The sequence below is a fragment of the Balaenoptera musculus genome, chromosome 1 (assembly GCF_009873245.2).
Source record: "Balaenoptera musculus isolate JJ_BM4_2016_0621 chromosome 1, mBalMus1.pri.v3, whole genome shotgun sequence".
In the NCBI taxonomy this organism is placed as follows: Eukaryota; Metazoa; Chordata; class Mammalia; order Artiodactyla; family Balaenopteridae; genus Balaenoptera; species Balaenoptera musculus.
Window position 1 is genome coordinate 87,999,992 of NC_045785.1, and position 26,438 is coordinate 88,026,429.

At 37.0% G+C, this 26,438-nt stretch overlaps 1 protein-coding gene across 3 annotated transcripts in view; it reads left to right on the forward strand.

Annotated features, from left to right (window-relative positions):
* Positions 1–26,438, forward strand: part of AGL (amylo-alpha-1, 6-glucosidase, 4-alpha-glucanotransferase) — a 100,358-nt gene that overhangs the window by 9,958 nt on the left and 63,962 nt on the right. The window contains exons 1-4 of one of the 3 annotated variants that reach the window (XM_036839696.1): positions 12,043–12,365; positions 12,896–13,045; positions 24,623–24,833; positions 25,376–25,542. In XM_036839696.1, the coding sequence (XP_036695591.1) occupies positions 12,964–13,045; positions 24,623–24,833; positions 25,376–25,542 (460 nt within the window). In that variant the 5' untranslated portion in view covers positions 12,043–12,365; positions 12,896–12,963. Of the gene's footprint in view, positions 1–12,042; positions 12,366–12,576; positions 12,820–12,895; positions 13,046–24,622; positions 24,834–25,375; positions 25,543–26,438 lie in introns of those variants that run through there. The other 2 variants (XM_036839604.1, XM_036839782.1) reach the window with 2 other exon arrangements.

The following is a 26,438-nucleotide window of genomic DNA, read 5'->3' on the forward strand; positions in this document are numbered from 1 at the left end:
GCTAAATATTGAATCTGTTCTGAACTTAGTATATATTTCATATATTTGTACTTCAAAAATACCATTATTATCAAATTTAAGCCTCACTTTTTTCTTTTTAAAAGAAGAGTTTTATTTCATTTATTTATTTTAAAATATAAATTACTCTATGTATTTATTTATTTTCAGACCTAAAGCAGGTATACTTTGCTATCCATTTTTCCTTCCAGTTTCAATGAGATATAATTAACATAAAGCACTGTATAAGTTTAAGTTGTACAACATAATGATTTGACTTGCGTGCATCATGAAATGATTACCACAATAAGTTTAGTAAACATCCATCATTCTATATAGACGCAAAAGAAAAAAAATTTTTTTCCCTGTGATGAGATCTCTTAGGCTTTACTCTCTTAACAACTTTCATCCTTCCCCCAACACCCTCCCCTGCCCCCCACTGCCTCTGGTAACCACAAATCCAGTCTCTTTTCCTGAGTTTGCTTGTTTGTTTTTTTGTTTGTTTTCAAAGTATAATTGACTTACAACGCTATATTAGTTCTTGGTGCACAACATAGTGATTCTCAATTATTTTTAAAAAGTAAATTTTACTATGTTTGAATCTCTAACTAAATTCTTTCCAGTAAAACATTAAAAAAAAAAAGTGAAAACTTATTAGTATTTTTCTATAATCAAAGAAGCAATCACTTGCCTTGACAGGACATGTTACCTATGTTCATGGAATAAACTTTCCAAAGTGCTGATTAATTTAGTCTTAAAGTTTTGCTGATTATCCACTATGCTACATTCATGATATACAAGCCTTTTATCACTGTGTAAGCAGGAAAATGACTCCCACAGTCACTGTAAATTGAGAAGAGGGCTTTTTTTAAACCTTAGGCAATTAAAATAGATTGGCCTTTGTAGTTATACCATTGACCTTTCATCAGAATTTACTTGATCATCAGTGAAATACTTCAGTCAAGTGTTCTGCTAAATTAGGTTATGTTGGTCATCAAATTGAGAGTCTATAAAGCAGGTATCACTCATAGATTATACTTCATCTAATTTTATTTTTACACAGTGTACTACGTGATGCTTTTTATAACATAAAGCCTACTTTGAAAAGTTAGTCAAAGTACCTCTATTTTCCAATTCTGGCTTTATATTACAGTTTGTACATCTACCCTCAGACAGCCTATCAACTTAACTTTTGAGAATTAAATAATGTATGAGCCTATACAGCTTTGGAATAAGAAAATAATCAATAGTGACATGGTTAAAAAAAAAAAGTACAATCCTCTTTTAATACCAAAATCTAAATATTTCAATTCAACAATACTAAGTCAAATTAAAATGCACAATTGCTCACTTTTGCACTATTTGCAGAACTTGGATACTTTCATATTTATACTTCACAATAAATTAACACTATGAAAGTTACTGAGTCTGATGCAATCTCTCTTGGGAAAAGGAGAGGGAAGAAAGGGCAAGGGGAACACCGTTGTTCTCTGATACCCTCCAAGATGTTTTATTAAGTGTTTACTATACAACAATCTCCAGTTCCAGGTAACTGGGGATAAGGGGGAAAGATATTTTCTCCCCTCAAGAACTCACTCTCTGGGTGAGACAGACCTAAGACTGTTATTGTCAGGATATTTTATGCATTCTTCCATTTTGAAAGCTTTGTTTTGAGAAGTTTGTTTTCCACCATTTGAGCTGGGCTGTGGCTTTCCACCATGAAATCAGCTGTCCAATCGACTCTAATTCATAACTGATAAAAAATTTAAACTTAACCAAAATTAATAATAAGAAGAATTAATTAATAATAAGAATACTACTTTTGAAAAGACAGTAAATGCAGCATTGTTAGCACCACGCTACCCATGGGCTTATTATAGTGTCATGAGATACAGCAAATTCAAGCCCCGTGGGCTTTCCTATGACATTTCAAAAGGGAAAAGGAAATGCATATTCTTAAAAAGAAATAAAGGATCACCTCAATTGGTGCAGGAAAAAAGCATTTGACAAAATTCAACATCCTTTCATTTAAAAATTCAACAAACTAGAAATAGAAGAAAACTGCCTCAACAAATAAAAGCCATGTATAAAAAAACCACAGCAAAATCATACTCAGTGGTGAAAGACTGAAAGCTCTTCCTCTAAAATCAAGAGCAAGGCAAAGATGCCCACTTTCATCACTTTTATTCAACATAGTACTAGTCCTAGCCAAAGCAATTAGTTAGGTTAAACAAACAAATAAGTAAACAGTATCCAAATAGAAAAGGAAGAAGTAAAATTATCTCTGTTCAAAGATGTTATGATCTTATAGTAGAAAACCCTAAAGATTCCATGTACACACACAAAAAAGCAATTACAACTAATAAACAAATTCAGCAAAGTAGCAGGATAAAAGTCAACACAAAAAAATAAGTTGCATTTCTATACACTAACAATGAACATCTGAAAAGAAAATTACAAAAACAACTCCATTTGCAATACTATCAAAAAGAATAAATAATTAGGAATTAACTTAACCAAGGAGATAACAGAATTGTGTGATGAAAACTACAAAATATTGCTAAAAGAAATTAAAGACATAAATAAACAGAAAAATAACCTATGTTCATGGATTGGAAGGCTTAATATTGTTAAATGTCAGTACCACCCAAAGTGATACACAGATATAATGCAATCTTTATCAAAACCCAATGACTTTTTTTTTTTTGCAGAAATACAAAAATCTATCATAAAATTCATATGGAATGTCAAGGAACCCCAAATAGCCAAAACAATTTGAAAAAGAACAAAATTGGAGGATTCACACTTCCTGACTTCAAAACCTACTACAAAGCTACAGTAATCAAAATAGTATGGTAATGGAATAAAGACAGACATATACACCAATGGAATGGAATAGGGAGCCCAGAAACAGACCTTCATATATATGGTCAAATGTTTTTTGACAAGGGTGACAAGACCATTCAGTGGGGAAAGGACAGTCTTTCCAACAAATGATGCTGGGAAAACTATACACCCATATCCAAAAGAATGAAGTTAGACTCTTAACTAATACTACATACAAACATTAATTCAAATTGGATCAAAGACTTAAATGTAAAACTATATAACTATAAATGTACATATAAATATATATATAAACTACAACTATAGTTTATATAACTATAAACTATAGAACTACAAAACTCTTAGAAGAAAACAAGGGCATAAAGTTCATGATATTGGATTTGGCAGTGATTTCTTGGATATGACACAAAAGGAACAGAAAATAAAAGCAAAAAATAGACAAACTGGACCTCATGAAAATTAAAACTCCTGTGCATCAAAGGACACAATCAACAGAGTAAAAAGGCAACCCATGCAATGGGAGAAAATATTTGCATATCTATATCTGATAAGGGATTACAATCCAGAATGCATAGAGACCCCAACAACAAAAAACCAAACAATTCAATTCAAAAATTGGCAAAGGACTTGAATAGACAGTTCTTCAAAGAAGATATACAAATGGTCAATAAGCACAGGCAAATATGCTCAACATCACTACTCATTAGGGAAGTACAAATCAAAATCATGATGATGTACCACCTCAAACCCAACAGGATCACTGCTATCAAAAAAAAAAACCCCAAGACAAACCAAAAAAAAAAAAAAGACAGAAAATAACAAGTGTTGACATGGATGCAAACAAACTGGAACACTTATGCACTGTTCATGGGAATGTAAAATGGTAAGGCTGCTGGGGAAAACAGTATGATGGTTACTCAAAAAATAAAAAATAGACTTACCATATGATCCAGCAATTCCACCTCTTAGTACATACCCAAAAGAATTGAAAGCAGGACCTTGAAGAGATATTGGTACGCCCATGTTCCCAGCAGAGGTGTAATCACTCCAACAAAGACTTATGGATGGATGCTTTGGACCTTGGACCAGGCCGAGAGTATCTCATATATTCAAAGGAGTCTGTAGTGAAAGTAAGATTTCAAGGAAGGCTGAGATAGCAGGAAGGGCCTCTAGGCTCTGACCAAGCCAAGAAAGAATGACCAAGAAATTATTAGCTACATACATCAGTAGCTTTTGCCCACAGGGTAACCAAGAATAAGATGAGACAGACATACTTCAGGTGATGCCAGTCCCTGCACAATGACCAGTTCAGGGTCATAGAGTTCAACTCCCCCAATGCAACAAGTTCATGTGAGACCCTGCTCTGTGTGCCAGACACCATCTTAGAAGTATGCAGAGGAAGGGGGGTTGAAACCATAAAACAATGATTTCAAAGAGACAGAGTTAAAGAGGTTACTTAAATAACTGGATCAGAATTAGTTTTAAAACAGACTAGACTAAAATTTTTTTTGTTTTCCATGCCTACCTAGCAGCTGGGGAATGTTAAAGAGATCAGAGCAGTTTGTAATAATAAAGTATATATGGAAACAACCTAAGTGTCCATCAATGGATGAAGGGATAAAGAAGATATGGTATATATATATATATATATACAATGGAATATTCTTCAGCCATGAGAAAGAAGGAAATCCTGCCATTTGCAACAATGTCGATGGACTTTGAGGGCATTATGCTGAGAGAAAGACAACTACTGTATGATATCACTTATATGTAGAATCTAAAAAAGCTGAACTTGTAAAAACAGAGAGTAGAATGGTGGTTACCAGGGCCTGGGGGAAGGGGGAATTGGAGAAATACTGTTTAAGGGTACAAACTTGCAACCAGTAGATAAATCCTGGAGATCTAATGCACAGCACAGGGGTTATAGACAACAATACTGTGTTATAAACTTCAAAGTTGCTGAGAGACTAGATCTTAATTGTTCCCATCACAAAAAAGAAATGAATAAAATATGGACTGTAGTTAATAATAATGTATCAATATTGGTTCACTAATTGTAACAAATGCATCTTACTATGTTAACAATAGGGGAACATATTGAAACATAGAAACTGGGTGTGAGGTAGTCAGGAACTCTGTACTTTCTTTGCAACTATTTTCTTAACTCTAAACTATTCTAAAATATAAAATGTATTAAAAATTTTTTTAAAGAATAAAGTATGGTTTTCTTATTGTATCTAAAAAGTGTAAATAACTTTACAACCTGCCATCCAGAGGCAGAAAACACAGCCCCTGTCTAAGGGACCCCAGTGGGAAAGGGAGAAAAAGGTAAAGGCAGTTATCATACAACATAACACAACATATCATACAACAAAGGATCATAGATGGGGAGCATCTACTCCAGACCCATGGGAGGGAGGGGAAGGCAGGGTAACTGAAGGAACTGTCCTAAGATGACTCTGTCTTAAATTAGCTAGAAAATCCAAAGAAGCAAGAAAACAAACTCACTGTTGACACAGCCATAGATAAAGTAAGCAACATCCAACTTTAATTTATAAAAACTTTACTGATTACCAGGCCATGGGGATAATGTTAGTGCCCTCAGATTTAGAGTTTACTGAACAGAATCACTGAGAATGCAATTGAAATCACATTCTTCCACTATCTGACCTTAAGCAAGTTACTTAAACTTGGGGACTCAGTTTCCTTATCTCTAAATTGGGGGTAACGACAGTGTTGTTTTGGGAATTAAATTAGTACATGTAATGGGCTTAGAACAGTGCCTGGTACCTCCTAGATGCTCATTAAATATTACTTGTTATTAGCTATTTATAGGGCATATATTCATTTTCAAAACATCTTACATATTTTATTTTTGCATATCCTTGGAAGAAAGATTACAGTTTAGGAATTGGGCACAAAAGAGGTTAAATGACTTGCATAATGCCTGAAGAAGAATGCCTTTCCCTAATTCTGTTTTCTTTAAAGAAAAAGCTTCCCTGAACAAACTCCTGGCTTCTCTTTGCTCTTTAACTCACTCCATTCCTGGGGAGGCAGAGTGACTTATCCGGTTGATGAATTTGGGAAGAATAACTGCGTGAGCTTGGCTCACCTCTGCCCTTCTTCCCTTTGGGAATAAACATGCAGTGAGCATGATTACCCCAGTCCTTTGTGACGTGAGGGGAAAGTTGGCCAGTTCTGAAGTTTAGTTTTAGCAAGCTCATTTGGCTGACAGATATAAAGCCGCAGTCTCCCATTTGTTTTGTTTGTTTGTTTTTTTGGCAAGTGAATCATTGATTGATTCACCCTTAAGCTTTCTGACAGAAAACTGTGAGGTGTTTGTGAAACATCTCTCAGTGCAGTCAAGCATGTTACATAATCAGTTTTTGTTTTTTTTTTTTTTCCCTTGGAGACATTCCTCCTGAGCCTTCCATCCCCCTGCTCCAAACTGTACTGCTTTCTAATAATTAAAGTAAAAAATAAAGTACCATGCAAACTGTGTCAGAGACTATTGGTTATCTGCCAAAATCTATTCTTTCTTTCCGTAATAACAGAACCCGGGTTTTGGCTAGTCTCACTGCTGACTACATAAAGGTTGCATTTGCATGTACCTTGTGACTAAGTATTGGCTAGTGAGACACAAGTGGAAATGTGTGGTATTTCCAGGAATTCTTAAAGGTAGGAAAATCACCCTTTTCCTCTTCCTCCATTCTGTTCCCTGAATGTGGATATGATAGCTGGAGCTCTGGCAGCCTTATTGTACTATGATGAGTTCCACATAATAAGAGGAAGGAAGCTGTGAACTAGAGAGAGTCTGGCTTCCTGATGATGTTATAGAGCTGCCATGCCATCTTTGAATTGCTCACCTCACCTATGGACTTTTAGTGAGAGAAAAATAAACTCATCTCTAGTTTAAACCACTGTTGTTTTGTTTTTTTCTCTCACATGCAGCTGTAGTCACCCTGACAAACATAGAAAATTAGCTTCAAGGTCCTCTTCCTTGTCCTTTCTCCTCAACCAGACTGCCTACTCTAAACCCTCCTATATGGAAACTCTGCAGCCACTATTTTAACAGAAAGTTAAATTTACTTGCAAGGGAAAACGATTTAGCATTAAATTGGAGACCAAAGAACTTTTTAAAGATCTAAGAATAAAGAAAAGATCACCACTAAAAATGCCCTCTTGAAGTTCCTCCTATCATGGTTTCCAAGCATTCCATGCACTGCTTTTGGCTAATTTGTTATATCAATGCTTAGGAATTCTTTAATGACTTTTCCTACGTTAGCTCTAAGAGCCCAAGATCTTTTGTTTCAATAGAAATACAACTATATTTACCTCTATATATGTACATCTCAATAAATTTTCAAACAAATATTTACTATATACCAACTAACACTTACTTCATTCTTAGTCTCCACCCTTCCTCAGTTTTGTACAATTTAGGCTGAAAACTTGGGCTCTGACTTTGCTCTTTGAATTCGCCTTTATACTTCATGGAGTAAGAGACCTTTCAGTGATGTCTTTTGTCTCTGCCATGCCCTGGAATCCTCCTCTTCATCTACTTTGTCTGATGGCCATCTTTGACCCAGCAAAGACAACTAGTCATCACCTCTTCTTTCTTTTTTTAAAAATATTTATTTATTTATTTTATTTATTTAAGCTGCGCCGGGTCTTTGTTGCGGCATGAGGGACCTTTACTTGCGGCATGCGGACTCTTAGTTGTGGCATGCGTGTGGGATCTAGTTCCCCCACCAGGGATCAAACTCAGGCCCCCTGCATTGGGAGCATGGAGTCTCATCCACTGGACCACCAGGGAAGTCCCCATCACCCCTTCTTTTTTAAGGCTATCCTTATTAAAAGCCTAATTTTTGCTAAATGCTAAATGACACTTTATTTTATTTTATTTATTTATTTCTGGCTGCGTTGGGTCTTCGTTGCTGCGTGTGGGCTTTCTCTAGTTGCGGCGAGCTGGGACTACCTTCGTTATGGTGAGCGGGCTTCTCACTGCGGTGGCTTCACTTGTTGTGGAGTACGGGCTCTAGGCACACAGGCTTCAGTAGTTGCGGCATGCGGGCTCAGTAGTTGTGGCTCGCGGGCTCTAGAGCACAGGCTCAGTAGTTGTGGCGTAGGGGCTTAGTTGCTCCAGGGCATGTGGGATCTTCCTGAACCAGGGCTCGAACTCGTGTCCCCTGCATTAGCAGGCGGATTCTTAACCACTGCACCACCAGGGAAGTCCCCAAATGACACTTTAAATGCTTTCATTATTTCATCTCCTCTTCACATTGACCCCACAAGTGAGGTGTTGTTCTCTCCATTTTATGGATGAATCAACTGTAATTCAGAGAGATTGAAACTAATCCGAGGTTTGTTTATCTCCAAAGGAGATGTTGTACTATCTCCTTTTTGAAAAATCACTGTTTTTCCACACCTCTCTGACTTCAATTCTATTTCGTTTCCTATCTTCCCTTCTTCTCCTCACTGGCTATATCTGGATATTTCAAAACAAGCAGAATAAATTACTCACCTTAGAAGGGATTTTGGAAACACAGCTCCAAATTTTACAAGATAAAACGATTAATAATATCAGTATACTATTGCTACAAAACAAAATACACAGAAAATACTGTTGAATATAAAAACCAAATAAGGCAGCCCCTCTACTTCAGACCCAGAAGATCACAGAATTGGGACCTAACCATAAATAATACCCCCAAATAATTCCTTTCCTTTCAGAAAACATACACATACATACACAAACCTGAAGAAAGCCCCTTCTGACCACAGCCCTTCTCCCACTCCCCAGCTGCATTAATATCAATATTTTAGAAAACACTAGACCAAATAGCTGGGATCATCCATCAGTTGTTCCTCAAGGAGAATCTTCTCCTAACAACTCCAGCATGAGATTATTGTGTATATATAGATCGCTGTCATGTACAGGACAGGCACATGACAAATGTTCACCAAAATGAAGGCGGCACATGGCACTACTATCACCCTAGACTGCAAATTCACTGGCATTCCAAGAACTTCACAAATAGCATGCCAGTGTCTTTTCTTTTTAAGAAGGATAATATGTTGCTTATAAATTTAATCTTAGAGACACATCACATTAAATCATAATGTTTTCATTATTTAACATTCTTCACTTTCTTTCACAACATGAAATTTCCCAAATTAAGGCCATTTGGATTAACAAATCTTCTTTTTAAATTTAAGTGTTTGTTTAAGAAGAATTCACTACTAAAGGAATTCACTTCATCAATCTGTTTTACTTCTTATACCTGGCTGAAATGCTGGGCACTGAAGTGAGTGTTTTGCTGGAGGAAGGACAGCAGGCAAGGATAATTTTGGAGCCCTGGTGAACAGTGATCACCAGGTGGGCTGTGTGATGAGACAGTAATAGGAAAACCTGAAATCCGAAGTAGGTAGGGAAAGGAGAGCTATAGCTGCACATATTTGTCTTCAGAAGACAAACATAAATGTGGACTGTGTTTCACAACACGGTCAGCGCTGATATTTGTACTTACACAGTACTTAGTATGTATTAGGCACAGTTCTTAGGTCCTTGTTTAATTAATAGTAGGTACTATTTTGATCCCTACTTCACAGTTGGAAAAACCAAAGCACAAAGAAGTTGAGTATCTTCCAAAGCTTCACAGCTAGTTAGAGGCAGAGCTGGGATTCAAACCCAGGCACCATTTCATAATCATGAATTATTACGACTTTACACAGCATACATTCTACAGCAGTGGCTCTCAAACTCGTTTTTAACCCCGACCCCCAGGAGGAATACATGACCCAGCATATCAAAACATAAGTAATAGAAACAGAAGTTTTGTGAAATAATACTTTTATTAGATGCAGTGCATTCAGAGCTTTCTTATTTCATTTTTAAAATTGTTGGTTGCAACAAATAAATCAATTTTACAACCCTTAATGGGTTACGACTCACAATTTGAAAAACACTACTTTGGAGACCAGGGCTACACATGGTAACTCAGGATCTCCACTTGGATGTTTGATGGTCATCTCAAGCAAGTGGACAGTCATCTTCACTTGTTTATTGACAGTCTACAACAAAACTGCATTTCACCCTCCAATCCTGTTCCTCCCCTTTGCTTCCTCTCTCACTAAATGACAGCTTCTTCTGCACTGTCCACATGCCACATGAAGCTATCAAGCACTTGAAATGTCGCTATCAGAATTGAGACATGCTGGAAGTGTAAAATATACACTAGATTTAGAAGACAGTACAAAAAAGGAATCTAAAATACCTCATTAATAACCTTTTATACTGATTGCATGTTGAAATCATGTTTTAGAGTTAAATACAATATATTATTAAAAGTAATTTCACCTGTTTCTTTTTACTTTTTCTTTTTTTTGATGTGGCTACTAGAAGAATTTTAATAACCTATGTGGCATATTATATTTCTGTTGGACAGAAATAATGTCCTGGTTGCTCAGGCTAAATACTTTGAATCATCCTTGACTCCTTTCTCTCCACCAGCAGGTGGTGTAGGCTTCAGCATTAAAATAGATTCGTAATTCAGCAACTTCTCTCCACCTTCACCGCTACTGCACACACACACCCCACTATCTCTTGCTTGGAAAATTGAAATAGCTTCCTAACAGGTCTCCTTACTTCCTTCCTAACCACACCCTACGGTTTATTTAGCTATTCCCTATGAAGTTGCCGAGTGACCCTTTTAAAAGGTCAGTCGGATTACGTCACTGCTCTGTTCAAAATCCTCCAATGGCTCTTTTTCCCAGAGCAAAAGCGCAAGTCCTTGCAATGGCCTACAAAGCCTTTTAGGCCACCCACCCCACCCCATCTATCTGTCCTAAGTTTTTACCTCTCTCCACTCAGCTACAGTGACCTCTTTGAATTCACCAAGTATGCTCCTACCTCCCAGCCCTTGCACTTCCTGTACCTCTGTGTATAACCCTCTGCCCTGGATATCCTCTACCTTCTTTCTGTTTTGGATCAAATGTCAATTTACCAGCAAGTCCTTTACTGATTATTGTACTTAAAACTGCAAACCACCCTCTCCTGATTCTTCCATACTCTCCCCTTCTTAGCTTTATGTCTTATGACCTTTAATTATTGTATGTAATTTACTTATTTAATTTATCTATCTGCTACCAATCACATGTAGGAGTTCCATGAGGGCAGTGACTTTGTTTCATTGCTGCATTCCCAGCACCTATGTGCCTGGCAAATTGTAGGTGCTCAATAAATGTCATTTGAATGAATAAACGAGCTGTGGGTTTCCAAACTCAGTTTTGGACCATTTGCAACTAGCTATTCTCAGAAAAATACAAACAAGCAAACATTTCAGTATCTTTAGTTTTTAACCCATTATTCTTCTTGGACCTACAGTAATTCCACAGTAAAGAAAGCAAGATTCTTCTCCACACTACAGACCTTCTGTCCATTTTCTCATGATCCCTAGGTGCCCTCCAAAGGCCCTGAAAGATGGGCTTTCCTTTTCCCTCAGGCATAAAATCTCCTTAGGCATCTGCACCATGTCTTGAATGTCTGGCCTAAAATATGTGCAGCTATAGCCAATATAGATTCGTAGTCTCAGACGATCTTCAAGTCTACGCGGTGTACATTAGGTGCAACCAGACGTTGTAAACACACGTGTATTTGCCCCTTGGTCGTTCGCAGACGGGCCACACTTCACCCACCTAGTCCTTCCATATCTGTATTCAGGAAAACGGGCCCGCTCTGTGATAGGACTAGAAATGTGGACACGCGAAGGATGGATTGTCTGAGACTGTAGCCAGGCCCCTCATTTTAGACATGGGGAAATCAAGGCTCAGGGAATTTAGGCCAAGAAAACTTAGGCCACGTAACAAAGTCAAAACGAAGACACAAAACATAATGTGGTAGAAATGGCACAGGAAGCCAGGTGGCTTGCCTCCCGCCATTCAGCGGGCCCACAAAACGACCCTGTGGTGCAGCTCAACCTAGCTCGCAGCCCCCTACCGCAGCATTTTAACGTTCAACCATGAGCTCGCAGACTGTGAAAGGAGAGGCACGCCCCAGCCGTCTCACCTTCCTCCGGGCGAGAAAAAAGGCAGCCCGCCGCCTGGTCCTCAGCCACCTCCTACACCCGGGCAGCCCGCGACCGGACTCTCGCGAGACTAGCGGTTGGGGCGAGCAGGTGCGGAGATTCCCGGAAGTGGGCGAGGGGACTTGTCAGCTCTCACCTCGGCTGTGTGCCCTCGAGGCCCCGTGGGGTCGAGGGTCTCCTCGGGCACCGGCGCGAGGCGGAGTCACGGAGACGCTTTCTGCCACTCACACAGCGGCCTCGGCCCTGCCTCGGCTGCCGCCGCCCCTCCCTTTGCCCTTCACGGCGCCCGGCCCTCCTCGTCGGCGGCTTCTTTCTGCGCCTGGGCAGCCTGCCTTTTCCCTTTAACTTTCCTTTGCGTCTCCTCCCCCGACTGTTTTAACACCAGAGTCGCAGGTCCTGCAGTGTCCCAGAAGCCGCACGTATAACTTGTTCGGTGTAAGTGCTAGGAATGCCGCCGGCGTCCCGGGGAAATGCGTTCCTTCTATCTATAGCTCTGTCTGTACGTTCTGTGTCCACAGCAGCTATTCTAGGGACAACAACTGCTTCCCTCTGTTCTCATCTCCCCATTGGTGGCTTCCGACCCGAATTTGGGAACGGGGAGATCTCCCACCTGTTATCTTTGAGCAGGCTAATCTCTTGTAAGCAGAAGGGCCATATGAAGTCTTCGAAGCCGGTTGGCTTGGGACTGGGAATTTTACTCCATCCCCCAACCCACCCAGCTCCAGGCTTTCCAAAACGTATTGATTGTGTAAAAATACTTCATTTTTTTTAACTGTAATTTTTGCTTTGGTCTTGTGCTCGAAGGGAGGAAACAACTATCAATTTGCTTTTTCTGATCTTATAAGATTCATTCTTTCTCTTTGCTCGGGTTAAAACAGATTTTGAACATGTAAGTGTGGCTGTCAGCCTTAGAGAATCTAAGATACAGTTATTTTCTTTATCTTAATTCCTTTTTTGTTTCGTAGGGATACCGCGTTCGATTTCGGAGTTCTTTTCATTCTTCTGAAAGATTTCAAATCCTCTAGAAGCCAAAATGGGACACAGTAAACAGATTAGGATTTTACTTCTGAACGAAATGGAAAAGCTGGAAAGGACCCTCTTCAGACTTGAACAAGGTCAGTAGTAAATCATTTGATTAGCTCTGTGTCTTTTACATTTTTAATTCATGGTCATATTAAAATTTCTTTTAACTTTTAGACATCATTTCCAAGGACCTTTCTAAACCTGATTTGTGCAAAGACGTTGCTGTGTTCTAAAAAATACCACTAATGAAAGTGGATTTTAGTTGAAAATGTTTTATTTATATCTGTCATGTTAGAATGAGGATAAAATTGTTCACTTTACTTTGCATTCTAACTTCCACTTAAGACAGAAGTTGCATTTATAATCGGAAGATTGACTGTATTATTTCCGTTAGCATTTACTATTAAAACTTGGGAAATGCTTCATAAGTAATTTTCCTTTGGGTATATCTGTAGTTTTGCTTTTTTATAGCTCTCGCTCTTTTCCTTTACCAGACATTTGAATTAGTAAAATAGATCACAGCAAAAAGTAAACTATTATTTATGTTTGTCAAAAGCCTCTCAACTATGGAGAAGGTAAAAAAGCTGAAAATATTTTTTTGCTGAAAAAGTGAAATAACTGATCAGGTTGTGTTGAAATATATTTGAGCTGTGATTTAAAAGATCAAATTATATTTCTATAAGACTTATCAAATAGATGCTTTATTTTCTTAGACTTTATATTTTTCAGCATTGAAAAAAAAACATTTCACACTCATTTATGTTAATGTAACTTGTGAAGTAGTCAATAGAAGTTTAATGTATGAAAAATAAAATACAATCCCCTTTATTATTGTACCAAATGAATGTTGATAGTAGTAAACATTTTGAAGAAATTTTTTTTCCCCTGTATTTCTCAAGAGCTAAATTTTTTTTAAAAATTTCATCCATCAAATGTGTTTCCTCCATGCCAAATCTTTACCTTCTTCCAACTTCAGCATTTAAGATCACTGAGTACTTAGTCCATTTTTGGCTTTCCTGACTCTGCAGTTTTCTGGTTTTAATTTTTTTTCCTACACTCTTAAGTATTCCTGTCAACTTGGTGGTGTCTTTTGCTGAGCTCTCTTCTTCCACATTTTAATTGTGTATATCTGCAAGGAATCCTTTCTTTTTCTGTTCTCCTGCCCTCAAAGAAGTATACATTCTCATGGCCTCAGCTGTTGCCTCCATACTGATGACTCCTTTTGGAAGAAAGGCCTTGAGCTTTGCTTGCTTCTTGGAAGCAAGTGAGTGTAATGGCAAGAGTAGGGAACTAGAATTTTCCTGGCTCTGCTGCTAACAAATTGTTTGACTTTGGGCAAGTCACATTAATTCTAAACATTAATTTATTTGTGATATGAAGGTATTAATTTCCGCTTTTCTACTTTCCTGAGTTTTGAGGCTCAAAATGAATAATAAATGGCTTTAAAGCCCTAAATAGATATAAGGCATTGCTAGATCGCTATACCTGTCTATTCTCACCATCGATTCTTGGCTTCATCCTAGTATCATGCTATGGAAGAGCCTTAGGATAGCTCCAGTCAGATTTGCTTAAATTTAACATGTCCAAAACCATCTCCTCACAATTCTCAAATGTTCTTTACTTCTCAGCTTCCCTGTTTGCTTTCCCATTTTCATAGTTTCCAAGGCTAGAAACTTTGTACTATTCTTTGATGATTTTTTCTCTTTAACTGAAGTCTCTTTTTAAGCCCTATAATTTCTTTCCAGATGTCTCCTCTTGCCTGCCTGTCTCTTCCATATGCCTGAATATGGATGCTAAAATAACCTTCTTATTCCATCTCTTCTCTTTTTATTAATTGGTGTTTATAAGGTCAAATTTAAACACCTCTGCCTGGCTTCCAGGACATTCTATAATGTCTATAATCTGCCTTCCTTAGCCAAGATTTTATCTCATTGTTCCTCATTATTAGTGTCCTATATCTTTCCAGTTCCCTTGTTAATTCCCTCCCCAGTGGCTTTTCTCATGCCTGTTCTTACACCTCCACTCCTGTCAGATTCCTCTATATCTGTTAAATCCCTTTACTATCATTTTATGTGTTGCCTCCCTCTCAGCCTTCAGCTGAAATTCCACCTACTCCATGCAGCTTTTCCTTAATTTGTTATTATCTCCTTTCCTTGATTTCTGATTACTCAGTGGGCATAGAACAGTTAAGTGCTTAAGGATGTAGCAGTGTCTAAAAGCTTATAGTGTCCAACTGGAGTTTAAGATCTGTGGAGATAGAAAGTATTACAAACCTAGTGCAGTGTACAACAGCTAATAAATCCTTGCTGGTTGATTACTAAAGTGCCAGTTAAAGCTAGCCAAGCTATTTGAAGAGGGAACTCTGAAGGGTTTATAAAATAAGAATATGGTGACTCTGTAACTCTGGTTAAAGCCAGTAAATTCATCCAAATGGTATAAATGGGAACATGTTGAATTTTTTTTGTGCAGTAATGATGTCATTGTATTATTTTAGAAGATAATTGTACTGTGAAAGATGAAGAGAAGGGACATTGGAGACAAGAAATCATGGAGAAGGCTATTTTAAAAACATGTCTGGTTTAACTACATCAGGGTTGAAAAAAAAGGGACAGAGTATGAGACATTTTAAAATTCATAAGACTTGGTGACCAATTAGGTGTAAAGAAAAGCTCTGGCAATTTTTGGTTCTTTCACCAAGCCCTTCTTCATTTTGCTTTCCTTTTCACTTTTCCCTAAGAAATGATTCCTGTGCATTTTCAAGGCTAATATCTCTATAGACTCTTCTAATTTAACAAGTACAAGACCGCATAATTATCTTTTCTAGCCAAATGATAGCCTGTCCCTGTATTTCCTATCTCATTTAGTGGCAAATAATGAATAAAATCATTATTCCCTAAACCTGGAATTCTTCCATTTTTTATATAGGTTGGCCAAATTACAATTTCTATTTTTTAAAAGAAAATATTTATAAAGATTCCTTGATTAGGAGTCAGGTTTATATAGATTGAGTGGAGGGAATGAGGTAGAAAAACTTAGTTTACAGTAATAGTTTAATCACTCGTCTTGCCAGTTTAATTGCCTGCAAGAGGGAAATGACTAATCTGAGTAAAGTATTCCTGGTGTATGAGGAATAAGATAATCACACCATGTGCTGCTGTGCTAAGCTAATTTTAGCAAACCGAGCAATTAATTATGGAAGCTGACATACTCTAGGTATTCTGATGTTTCATTTACTGTATATAAAAATTTTAGTGTCAGGGATATGGATTAGAGGTCTACAGAGTGGCTATATATATATATATATATACCCTTGAGGGTATGTACTGACCTGTCTATTGGGATATAGAAAGAATAAGATTTATTTCTCTTTCTTTTCTCTCTTTCTTTCCGTCTACGTATCTACCTATCTATTTTTGATTTTTAAAGTCAACTAAGGGGAATTCCCTGGTGGTCCAGTGGTTAGGACTCTGTGTTCTCACTGCCAAGGGTCTGGGTTCGATCCCTGGTCGGGGAGCTAACAGCCCACAAGCTGCGCAACACTACCAAAAAAAAATTTTTTTTTAATTAAAGTAATTAAATTTTGCTAATATATGAATTGATATTGATGCTCTCAGTTTGTACGTCAGATGCGTTAATAACAAAAAAGATATATTCTGAGGAAACAGTGGAGGTTATATGTCTAGAAGAGGTTGACAGTCATACTGCCACTGGTTTGCTTGCATTATGTTGCCATGAATTACACTTTTACCTAAACCAGGTTAAGTAGATATACAAGCTATATTATCTTAAATAGTAGTATCTTTACAATACTTTGTAATGAGAGGTCGTGTAACCGTACATGCCTCTTTTACCTCAAGAGTTTGTCAGACTTAAAGATGAGTTAGAAAGTGTTTGAAATTTGCTGTTTGAGTTTTATCCTTTTCAGAAATGACACACAGCTTTTTCTATAGTATACTTAGAAAATATTATCAGAAAAAATAAACACAATCTAACTCTGAGGTAAACATGAGTGTGAAAGTAAACTGCTTTTGATGGAAATTGATGCTGTAGAGCAGAGTTCAGCACATTTTTTTCCTGTAAAGGTTCAGATAGCAAGTATTTTCAGCTTTGCAGGCCGTATGCTTTCTGTTGCAGCTACTCAGCTCTGCCATTGTACTATGAAAGCAGCCATAGGCAATACATAAATAAATGGTGTGACTGTTCCAATAAAACTTTATTTACAGAAAGAGGGTATAGTTTGCCAACCCTTGCTACAGGGAGAGCATTTTGAATATGTATTTTTAGTAACACTTTCATCATATGATTTTACCCATATAAATGAATATCTGCTCACTTTTAAAAGTTGATAACAAAGTTTTCTAATCTGTTTGAAATCTACCAAATAAAGAATTTCAGCTGGTTTTCAGATCATCTCTTTAATATATAAAATGGGACATCTTCTCTTTAACTTGTAAAAGCAATTGATGCATGTCAAGGAAAATATTTATATTTACTAGCACATTTCAACAAAAATATTTACATAATTGATGAGTGGAATTGAAAAGTTAAGGTCATGGACTAGTAAACATAGCTACCAAGAACTTTATCCATTGGGATTTGGGTATCTTTGTGTCGTATTTTTTTTCAAATCTGAGGCCATTAAATCAAGTATCAAAATAAATAGGACTTGGAATCTTTAAATTACTTTATCAGACAATATTAAACCAAGACTTTTAAAATTAATGAAATTTATTTAATCACATTACTTTCATGACAGATATTACCAATATTAATTTTTAGTGAGAGCCAAAAGATTTGTTCCATTAATTAATAAATAAAATTATTTAAAATATTGTTTATTTTATTTACATCTTATTTTTGTGTTTTATAAATTACATGATCTATTAAATTATCATACACGTATATTATATAAATAAATATTCATATTTGGAGACTACTTGTCATTTTTTTTCTGAAGGTAGACCACTGATCCAAATACTGTTTTAGAGGTTTTGGATGAGTTTCAACCTTTGTTCTACAAGTTCTCTGAATCCTTGTGTAATTATAAAAACAATATTTGTATAAGCTGAACAAGGGACAGGTTGTTTAGCTGTGCTCAGATGGCTAATCTCTGATATTTGTACTGTTCAAAATGACACCATTACTTCTGTAATAAATTTAATCATTCTTGCAAATATAAATATTTATGGTTCTCACAGTCACTTAAGTATTAAAACTTCACATTTTAATTCTTTGGGCAATTCTCAATCTATCTCTCATAATTATAGCTCTAATATAAAAATGTTTCCCAATTTTATACCTTTTTATAAATTATAAAAAGGTATAAAAAGTCTTTTATTTATGCTTTTTGTTTCAAAACAAAATTGGGTTTATACTATCTAAACAATTTTGATACCGGCTTACAGTGTCATGGTGTGTGAATTCCACCTCTCTGCTTACTGCCACATTTCAGTCATACTTTTTTCCAGAAAGGATTTGAAAGGATCTATATAGATGTATAAAATATAAGAAAACAGTAAAAGTAATCATGTTATTAAATATCCCTTGATAATATGATTTATAGTGGCTTTATAATATTCCTGCTTACAGGATACCATAATTTGTACCATAATTTAATCATTCCCAATCATTAGATATTTAGTTTGTTGTGAGTTTATTTAATTATAATAAATGAAACTGTGATGAACATCCTTATATATTATCTATGTTTATATCACCGGTTAATTCCTCAGAAAATAAATGTCTTTATGAAATTATTGAGCCAAAAATCTAAACTTTATTAATATTCTTAGTATGTTTATGCCAAATTGCTTTATAGAAAAATTTGTGCATGTAGCTACTTGGAAAAGAAATTATTAGTTTCACTGTATAGTAAAAGTAAGAAGTAAAAATGAGTCCCTCAATTTTTGCAAAGTTACTTAATAACTACATTTGAATAATTTGTTTCTTACTTGCTAAATCCATTTACTGTGAATAAATTTATATCCATATTTTGGTCCAATCCAGGAATATGGTTAGCAGAACTTATCACTAAGTTATAATTTTTTCCAGGAATGCCTAGAACTTCCATTCCCTCATATTATACATATTACAGTATATAAAACAGCATTCATATTTCTCTAGGCAAATACAGAAGTATTTAATTGGATTAGCGTAAATTGGAAGAGTCCAGCATTCTCTTAATGTCTTATACTGATATCTTTTCTTCTTATACTGATATCTTTTCTTATACTGATATCTTTTCTTTTGTTATCTTACCCAATGTTTAATATTGTGGTGTAGAATTTACCACCTGTCAAACATCACTGTGAGAGATTTACTTCTATCAAAGAGCAGTTTTAGACATGACTGAAATATATCTACATGTTCTCTATTTCAAGATTTGCCTTGAACCAAACTGACATTCTTTATATATAAATAAATAGCAGTTCATACTCATATTTCTGATTCATATCACCGCAGCAGGGTTCATTGTAGCTGTCTCCCTTGCTTATTTGTAACATCTTTCTCTGACAGTGAAAAACCTGGCTCTTATCACCTTTGTTTTTGAAAGATATTTTCACCAGGTATAGAATTCTAGGCTGACAGTTTTAATATTTCAGTACTTTTAAAGATGTTGCTCCACAACCGAAGTGTCCATCAACAGATGAATGGATAAAGAAGATGTGGCACATATATACAATGGAATATTACTCAGCCATAAAAAGAAATGAAATTGAGTTATTTTTAGTGAGGTGGATGGACCTAGAGTCTGTCATACAGAGTGAAGTGAGTCAGAAAGAGAAAAACAAATACCATATGCTAACACACATATATGGAATCTAAAAAAAAAAAAAGTGGTCATGAAGTACCTAGGGGCAAGACGGGAATAAAGACGCAGACCTACTAGAGAATGGACTTGTGGATATGGGGAGGGGGAAGGGTAAGCTGGGACAAAGTGAGAGAGTGGCATGGACATATATACACTACCAAATGTAAAATAGATAGCTAGTGGGAAGCAGCCACATAGCACAGGGAGATCAGCTCGGTGCTTTGTGACCACCTAGAGGGGTGGGATAAGGAGGGTGGGAGGGAGGGAGATGCAAGAGGGAAGAGATATGGGGATATATGTATATGTATAACTGATTCACTTTGCTATAAAGCAGAAACTAACACCATTGTAAAGCAATTATATTCCAATAAAGATGTTAAGGGCTTCCCTGGTGGCGCAGTGGTTGAGAATCTGCCTGCCAATGCAGGGCACACGGGTTCGAGCCCTGGTCTGGGAGGATCCCGCGTGCCGCGGAGCAGCTGGGCCCGTGGGCCACGGTTGCTGAGTCTGCGCGTCTGGAGCCTGTGCTCCGCGGCGGGAGGGGCCGCGATAGTGAGAGGCCTGCGCACCGCGATGAGGAGTGGCCCCCGCTTGCCGCGGCTGGAGAAAGCCCTCGCACAGAAACAGGGACCCAACACAGCCATAAATAAATAAATAAATAAATTTAAAAAAAAAAAAAAAAGATGTTAAAAAAAAAGATGTTGCTCCACTGTCTTCTTGCTTGCATTGTTTCCCATGAGAAATCTGCTGTCATCCTTATCCTTGTTCCTCTGTACATACTTGTGTCTTTTTTCCCCTGTGGCTGCTTATAAGATATTCTCATTTTCACTGGTTTTGAGCAGTTTGATTTTGATGTTCTTTGGTGTAATTTTCTTCATATTTCTTGTGTGGGGGATTTGTTGAACTTCTTGGATCTGTAAGTTTGTTGTTTTCACCAAATTTGAGAATTTTTTACCCATTATTTCTTCAAATTATGTCTCCCTTCTTCTCTCCTTTGAGGACTCTTTATGTTAAGCCACTTGAATTGTCTGATGCTCTTTCAAATTTTTAGATTCTTTTTTCTCTCTTTGTTTCTTTTTGCATAGTTTCTATTCCTGTGTCTTGAAATTCACTTATCTTTTTTTCTGCCATGTCTCACCATCCATTAAATCCATTCTCTGTGTTTGTCATCTCAGACATTGTAGTTTTAATCTCTAAAAGTTTGATTTGGATCTTTTTCTTTTGTTTTAATATTTTCCATGTCTTGACCTAACTTTTTGAACATATGGAATGCAGTTATGATAACTGAAATCCTTCCTTGTCTACTAGTTGAACATCTGTGTCACTCCTGGGTCCATTTTCATTGATTGATTATTCTCCTTGTTATGGGTTTTGTTTTCCTCCTTCTTCATATGTCTCATAATCTTTGTTTGGATGCTAGACATTATTAATTTTACCTTGTTGGGTGCTGGGTATTTTTGGATTCTTATAAATGTTCTTGGTCTTTGTTCTGGAATGAAGTTACTTGGAAATATTATAGTCTTTTGAGTTTTACTTTTATGATTTGTTAAGCCAATCTAGAACTATGCCCTTTCTAAGCCTCATTATTCCCCACTACTGAAGCAAGATCCTTCTGAACTTTCTACCCAGTGCCTCATGAATTATGAGTTCTCCCAGTCTAGCTGGTGAGAACAAGCACTGTTCCTGGTCTCAGGTATTTTTCTCAGAGACATGCACTGATCAGTACTCTTCTGAATACTCAAGGGAGACCTTTTGCAGATCTCTGGAGTTCTCTGTGCAGCTTTCTCCTCTTCATCCACAATTCTCATCTGAAAACTCTAGCTGCCTTCGTCTCCACAGATTCTTAGTTCCGTCTCCTCAACACAGGAAGTCAGTTGAGGTCTGCCTGGGTTCCTTCTCCCTGTGCCCCAACCTGGAAACTCTTTCAAGGTAGTAAGTAGGCAGGGACAATTGTAGGGCTCTTCTTGTTTACTTTTTGTCTCTCAGGGATCACTGACTTTTGTTGCCTGATGTCAGGGTCTTGAAAAATCATCATTTCATATATTTTGTCTGGTTTTTTTGTTGTTGGTGGTGGTTTCTTTCTTTTAAGTTTCAGGGAGGGGGGGTAAATCCAATCCCTGTTTTTCCATCTTTGCCAGAAGCAGAAGTCTCAGTCCTTTAGGTCTCTGTTTCCTCTGTGTGGAATGCCCTATTCCAGATATCTGTGTGGTCAACTCCCTCACCTCCTCTTTCTGTTTAGCAGTTTTTTCTTGGGTGCTGGACATTGTGAATGTTCTGTTTTTATCTCTGGATTTTGTTGTCTTGCTTTAAAGGAGTGATAAATTTTATTTTAGAAGTCATTTACATTATCTGTGGATCAGCTTAATCCTTTTGAGGCTTGTTTTTAAGCTTTGATAGGATAGGTTTATAGTAATTTTTACTCTAGGGCTACTTTAACCCTATTACTTAAGACATGACTCTCTTGAATACAACAGGTGTTCAACAAGGTCTCTTAACTCTGGCTGCTTAAAAATTGTAATGTATCCCAGGCCTGAGTGAGCTCTGAGAATTGTTCAATTTACAGCTCCCACTGGTTGTTCTTTTCCCAGCCTTATGTAGTCAAACCCTACTCGTGTACAGTTTAGTATTCAGGCAGACTCAAGATGACTCTAGGTAAATTCCTGGAGCTCTGTCTCTGCATAGCTCCCTTCTTGTCATACTCTGCCCTGAAAATTGCAGTCTCTTCACCCTCCGAAACTCTAATCTCTGTCTCCTCAACTCAGTGAGATTACTATTCCCGCTCCCAGTGTCACAGTCCAAAAAGGTCCCCTAGTCTGATAACTAGAAGGTTCATAGAAATCATCCTTCTCTCAGGCATCACAGTCCTCTCTACCTGTTTTTGAGAACAGTTGTCTCATGTAGTTCTTTTAGTTTTTCATCAGAGGGCAAGTCCAGTACCAGTTACTCCATTATGACCAGAAGCAGACATCTTCAGAAGGATATTTTTAACACACAAGATAGGTCATGTCACTCCTGCTTAAAAATGTTCACTGGCTCATTTCAGTCAGTGAAGAAGCCAAAATACTTACAATGACCTTTAAGACTCTGCATGATCTGGCTCCCCTGTTACCTTTCTTTCCTTGTATCCTACTATTCCTCCCACAGCTTATTCCAATCTAGCCATGCTGACCTTCTTGTTATTTCTGGAACCACCAGGCATGCTTCCATCCTAGGTCCTTTGTGCTCTCTGTTTCCTGTACTTGGTCAGCACTTTCTCTCCATGGCCATGGTGAGCCATGAGGCTAACTCTCTCACTTCTCTCACGCCCTTCAGCTTCTCAATAACCATCCTATTTAAAGTTGCTACCGTCTCCTCACCATCACTCCTTTCCCTCCTTTTTCTTACACTGCTCTGATTTTTGTCCCTTAGCATTTATCCCTTTCTGACATACTACTTTTTCTTATTTATTTGTTATGTCCATTGTTTAATGGCTGCCTTCCCCCATTAGAACTCAAGCTTCACAAGGGCAGGGATCATTGTCTTTTTTGTTCCTTATTACATCATATGCGCTCAGTACATCATTTTTTATTACTTTGTTGGATGTTTAATAAATTAAGTATCAAAAGTATAAATATTACTATACTTCTTTCTTCTCAAAAAGTTCCTTACGCTTAAAGATTTTAACCAGCAGAACTAAATTTCCCTGCCTTCATCAGTTATTATTGCCCATCATTAATTAAAATGTTACACCCATGTTTAAAATATATATGCCTGAATTTCTAATAGACTTTACTATAGTCAGAATTTGTACATCCTAACAATTATAGTCAAGGTTTAAAGTCGGCCTTGAACCAATACAAATTTTTCTTTCATAGTAAAGTTATACCTGTAATGTGTTAACTTTTTTTCCTCTTAGGGCAAAATACTTGTAATACAGTACAGAAATCTCAGATATATTTTAAAGGAAATAGCCTAACTAAGGCAAAAGTGAGAATGTTTTGGCTTTCAGAATTCCAAGAAAGGCTTAAGTAACTAAACCATGAAGAGTAGGTTTAGAGGCAGTAGCATGCTGGAGTTGCTGGCGTTGTCTCACAAGAGCTGATCATGCATATCTCTTCCCAGTTCCACGTTCAGTGATGCCATCTTGGTAGCTTGAGATGGACTGTGGTGAGACTTGTTTCCTCCAGAAGTCAGCAAACACTGCAAATCAGGGTTCCTCACCACTCCTACCCCCGTCCCACTCAGCTCCACACAGCCACTTGTTAACCCTCTATTACCACATCTCTGGAGTTGAGCAGACATCAGGGACAACTGGTATCAGGGGCTCAAATGCCTCTAGAACTCCTGCTAGAAATCTGAATTCTGCCTCTCTAGAGGTTGACTTCTGTCAGGGAAGACTGGCTTGCTCTATCTGGTAAGATAGTGTCCCATGATACCTCCCAACTTTTACGTACTATCACAGACTCTGATACCACAGAGAAACTCACTTTCTCTGCTGCAGTTTGAAAAATACCAGCGAAAGTCTCTAGTTAGATGCCCACCTCTGAGCAGTTCAGGAAGTGGACGGGAGGTAATCTTGGGGAATGGGATCATGTAAGAACTTGCATATCCCAAAGTAGCCATGCGACTAGGAATCAGTTTCCAGGAGAAGAAGAGAGGGACAGTACAGAGCAGACAGTTCTATGGTGTATACTGTATGTTAAAATACAAAATTAAGCTAAACTGAGATGCAAAGTGGTTCCAGAACAGCATTAAATATTTGGAGTTCTTTTAAACATAGTTGAGAAATCATTGTTGTATAATACTTTAAATAAAACATCTTTTTAATGTGGTAACTTAAGTCCTGCAATGAGTTTATTAAAATGTGCTTTTTGTTTAGGGTTTGAACTACAGTTCCGATTAGGCCCAACTTTACAGGGAAAAGAAGTTACTGTGTATACAAATTACCCATTTCCTGGAGAAGCATTTAATCGAGAAAAATTCCGTTCCCTGGAATGGGAAAATCCAACAGAAAGAGAAGATGATTCTGATAAATACTGTAAACTTAATCTTCAACAAGCTGGATCATTTCAGTATTACTTCCTTCAAGGGTAAGTCAGGTGTTCTGTATGTGAAAAAAAGAAGTTAATTTATTCTATAACTTGAAGTTATCTAACTTGTAAAAAGTTACCATATGAACCATGGCAGTGCAATTTTTACAGGGCTTTCCTGAGATGCAAATAGAATATGATCCTTCAGTTTCTAGGAAGTAATTGTAAGCCTCATTACATATTCAAACTATTACTATTATAAAGTAATGGCATAAATACTGTAGTCTTTTCATGCAACCTGATTATAGGATGCTATTTACTTAAGTGCCCTTGTTATTACTGATCTTAGTACACTTATTTTTCCTTAAAGCAATATTATTAGATATATATGTATATATTGTATTATGTCATTATGTAAAGATTGGAAAAGGATAAAACATGGCTTTTCTATTGTTTTATTGCAACTTTTTAAATGATTTTATGTGCTTAGAAATATATTTTTATATGGGACAATTTACTTTCCAATTAGAGAGTCAGACTATTAGATGAGAATTATTTTTCCTATCATTAATTGAGAAGTTTTTGTTTTGTTTTTTCCTTAGAAATGAGAAAAGTGGTGGAGGTTACATAGTTGTGGACCCTATTTTACGTGTTGGTGCTGATAATCATGTGTTACCCTTGGACTGTGTTACTCTCCAGACATTTTTAGCCAAGTGTATGGGACCCTTTGATGAATGGGAAAGCAGACTTAGGGTTGCAAAAGAATCAGGTAATGTCAGCTTTCTTTCTTTTCTTCTTCTTTAAAATAAATGTAATTATCTTCTGTGATACAGATTTCAAAGGCTTTAATTTTTTTAATTTCATTCCTTAGTACATTTAGTAACATAAATAGAACTGTATGAAATTGTTGCTACTTGACCATTTTTGGCCTACAAAAATGGCAAATTTTATGGTTCAACTGCATAAACTAAGGAACTCTATGATAAAATAAGATTATTATTGTTTCTAAGACTTTACTTTGACATATAAAAATTAGTAAGCTACCAGAATGTGTTGGAAAATATATTATCATTCACTTCCCTGGTGGCGCAGTGGTTAAGAATCTGCCTGCCAATGCAGGGGACACGGGTTTGAGCCCTGGTCCGGGAAGATGCCACATGCTGTGCAACAACTAAGCCCATGCGCCACAACTACTGAGCCTGCGCCCTAGAGCCCATGAGCCACAACTACTGAGCCCACATGCCACAACTACTGAAGCCTGTGCTCCTAGAGCCTGTGCTCCTCAACAAGAGAAGCCACCTCAATGAGAAGCCCTCGCACTGCAATGAAGAGTAGCCCCCGCTCGCCGCAACTAGGGAAAGCCCTCGCACAGCAATGAAGATCCAACGCAGCCAAAAATAAATAAATAAATTAAATATATTATCATTATATATAATTTTAATTCAACAAGCCTTGATTAATGGTCTTCCATGTGCAAGTCATGTGCTGCCATACATACCAAGAGTCAAATGAAACTTAAGGTGTATTTTACTCTTAAGTAAAGGGTAATGTTAATTTTCTACTTTCGACTTGAACATAGAGTGAAGAAAGAAATGAGAAGTTCACTGACATAACTAAAACAGAATACAAGTACTATGGAACATTAAAACTAGGAGAAAGATGTAC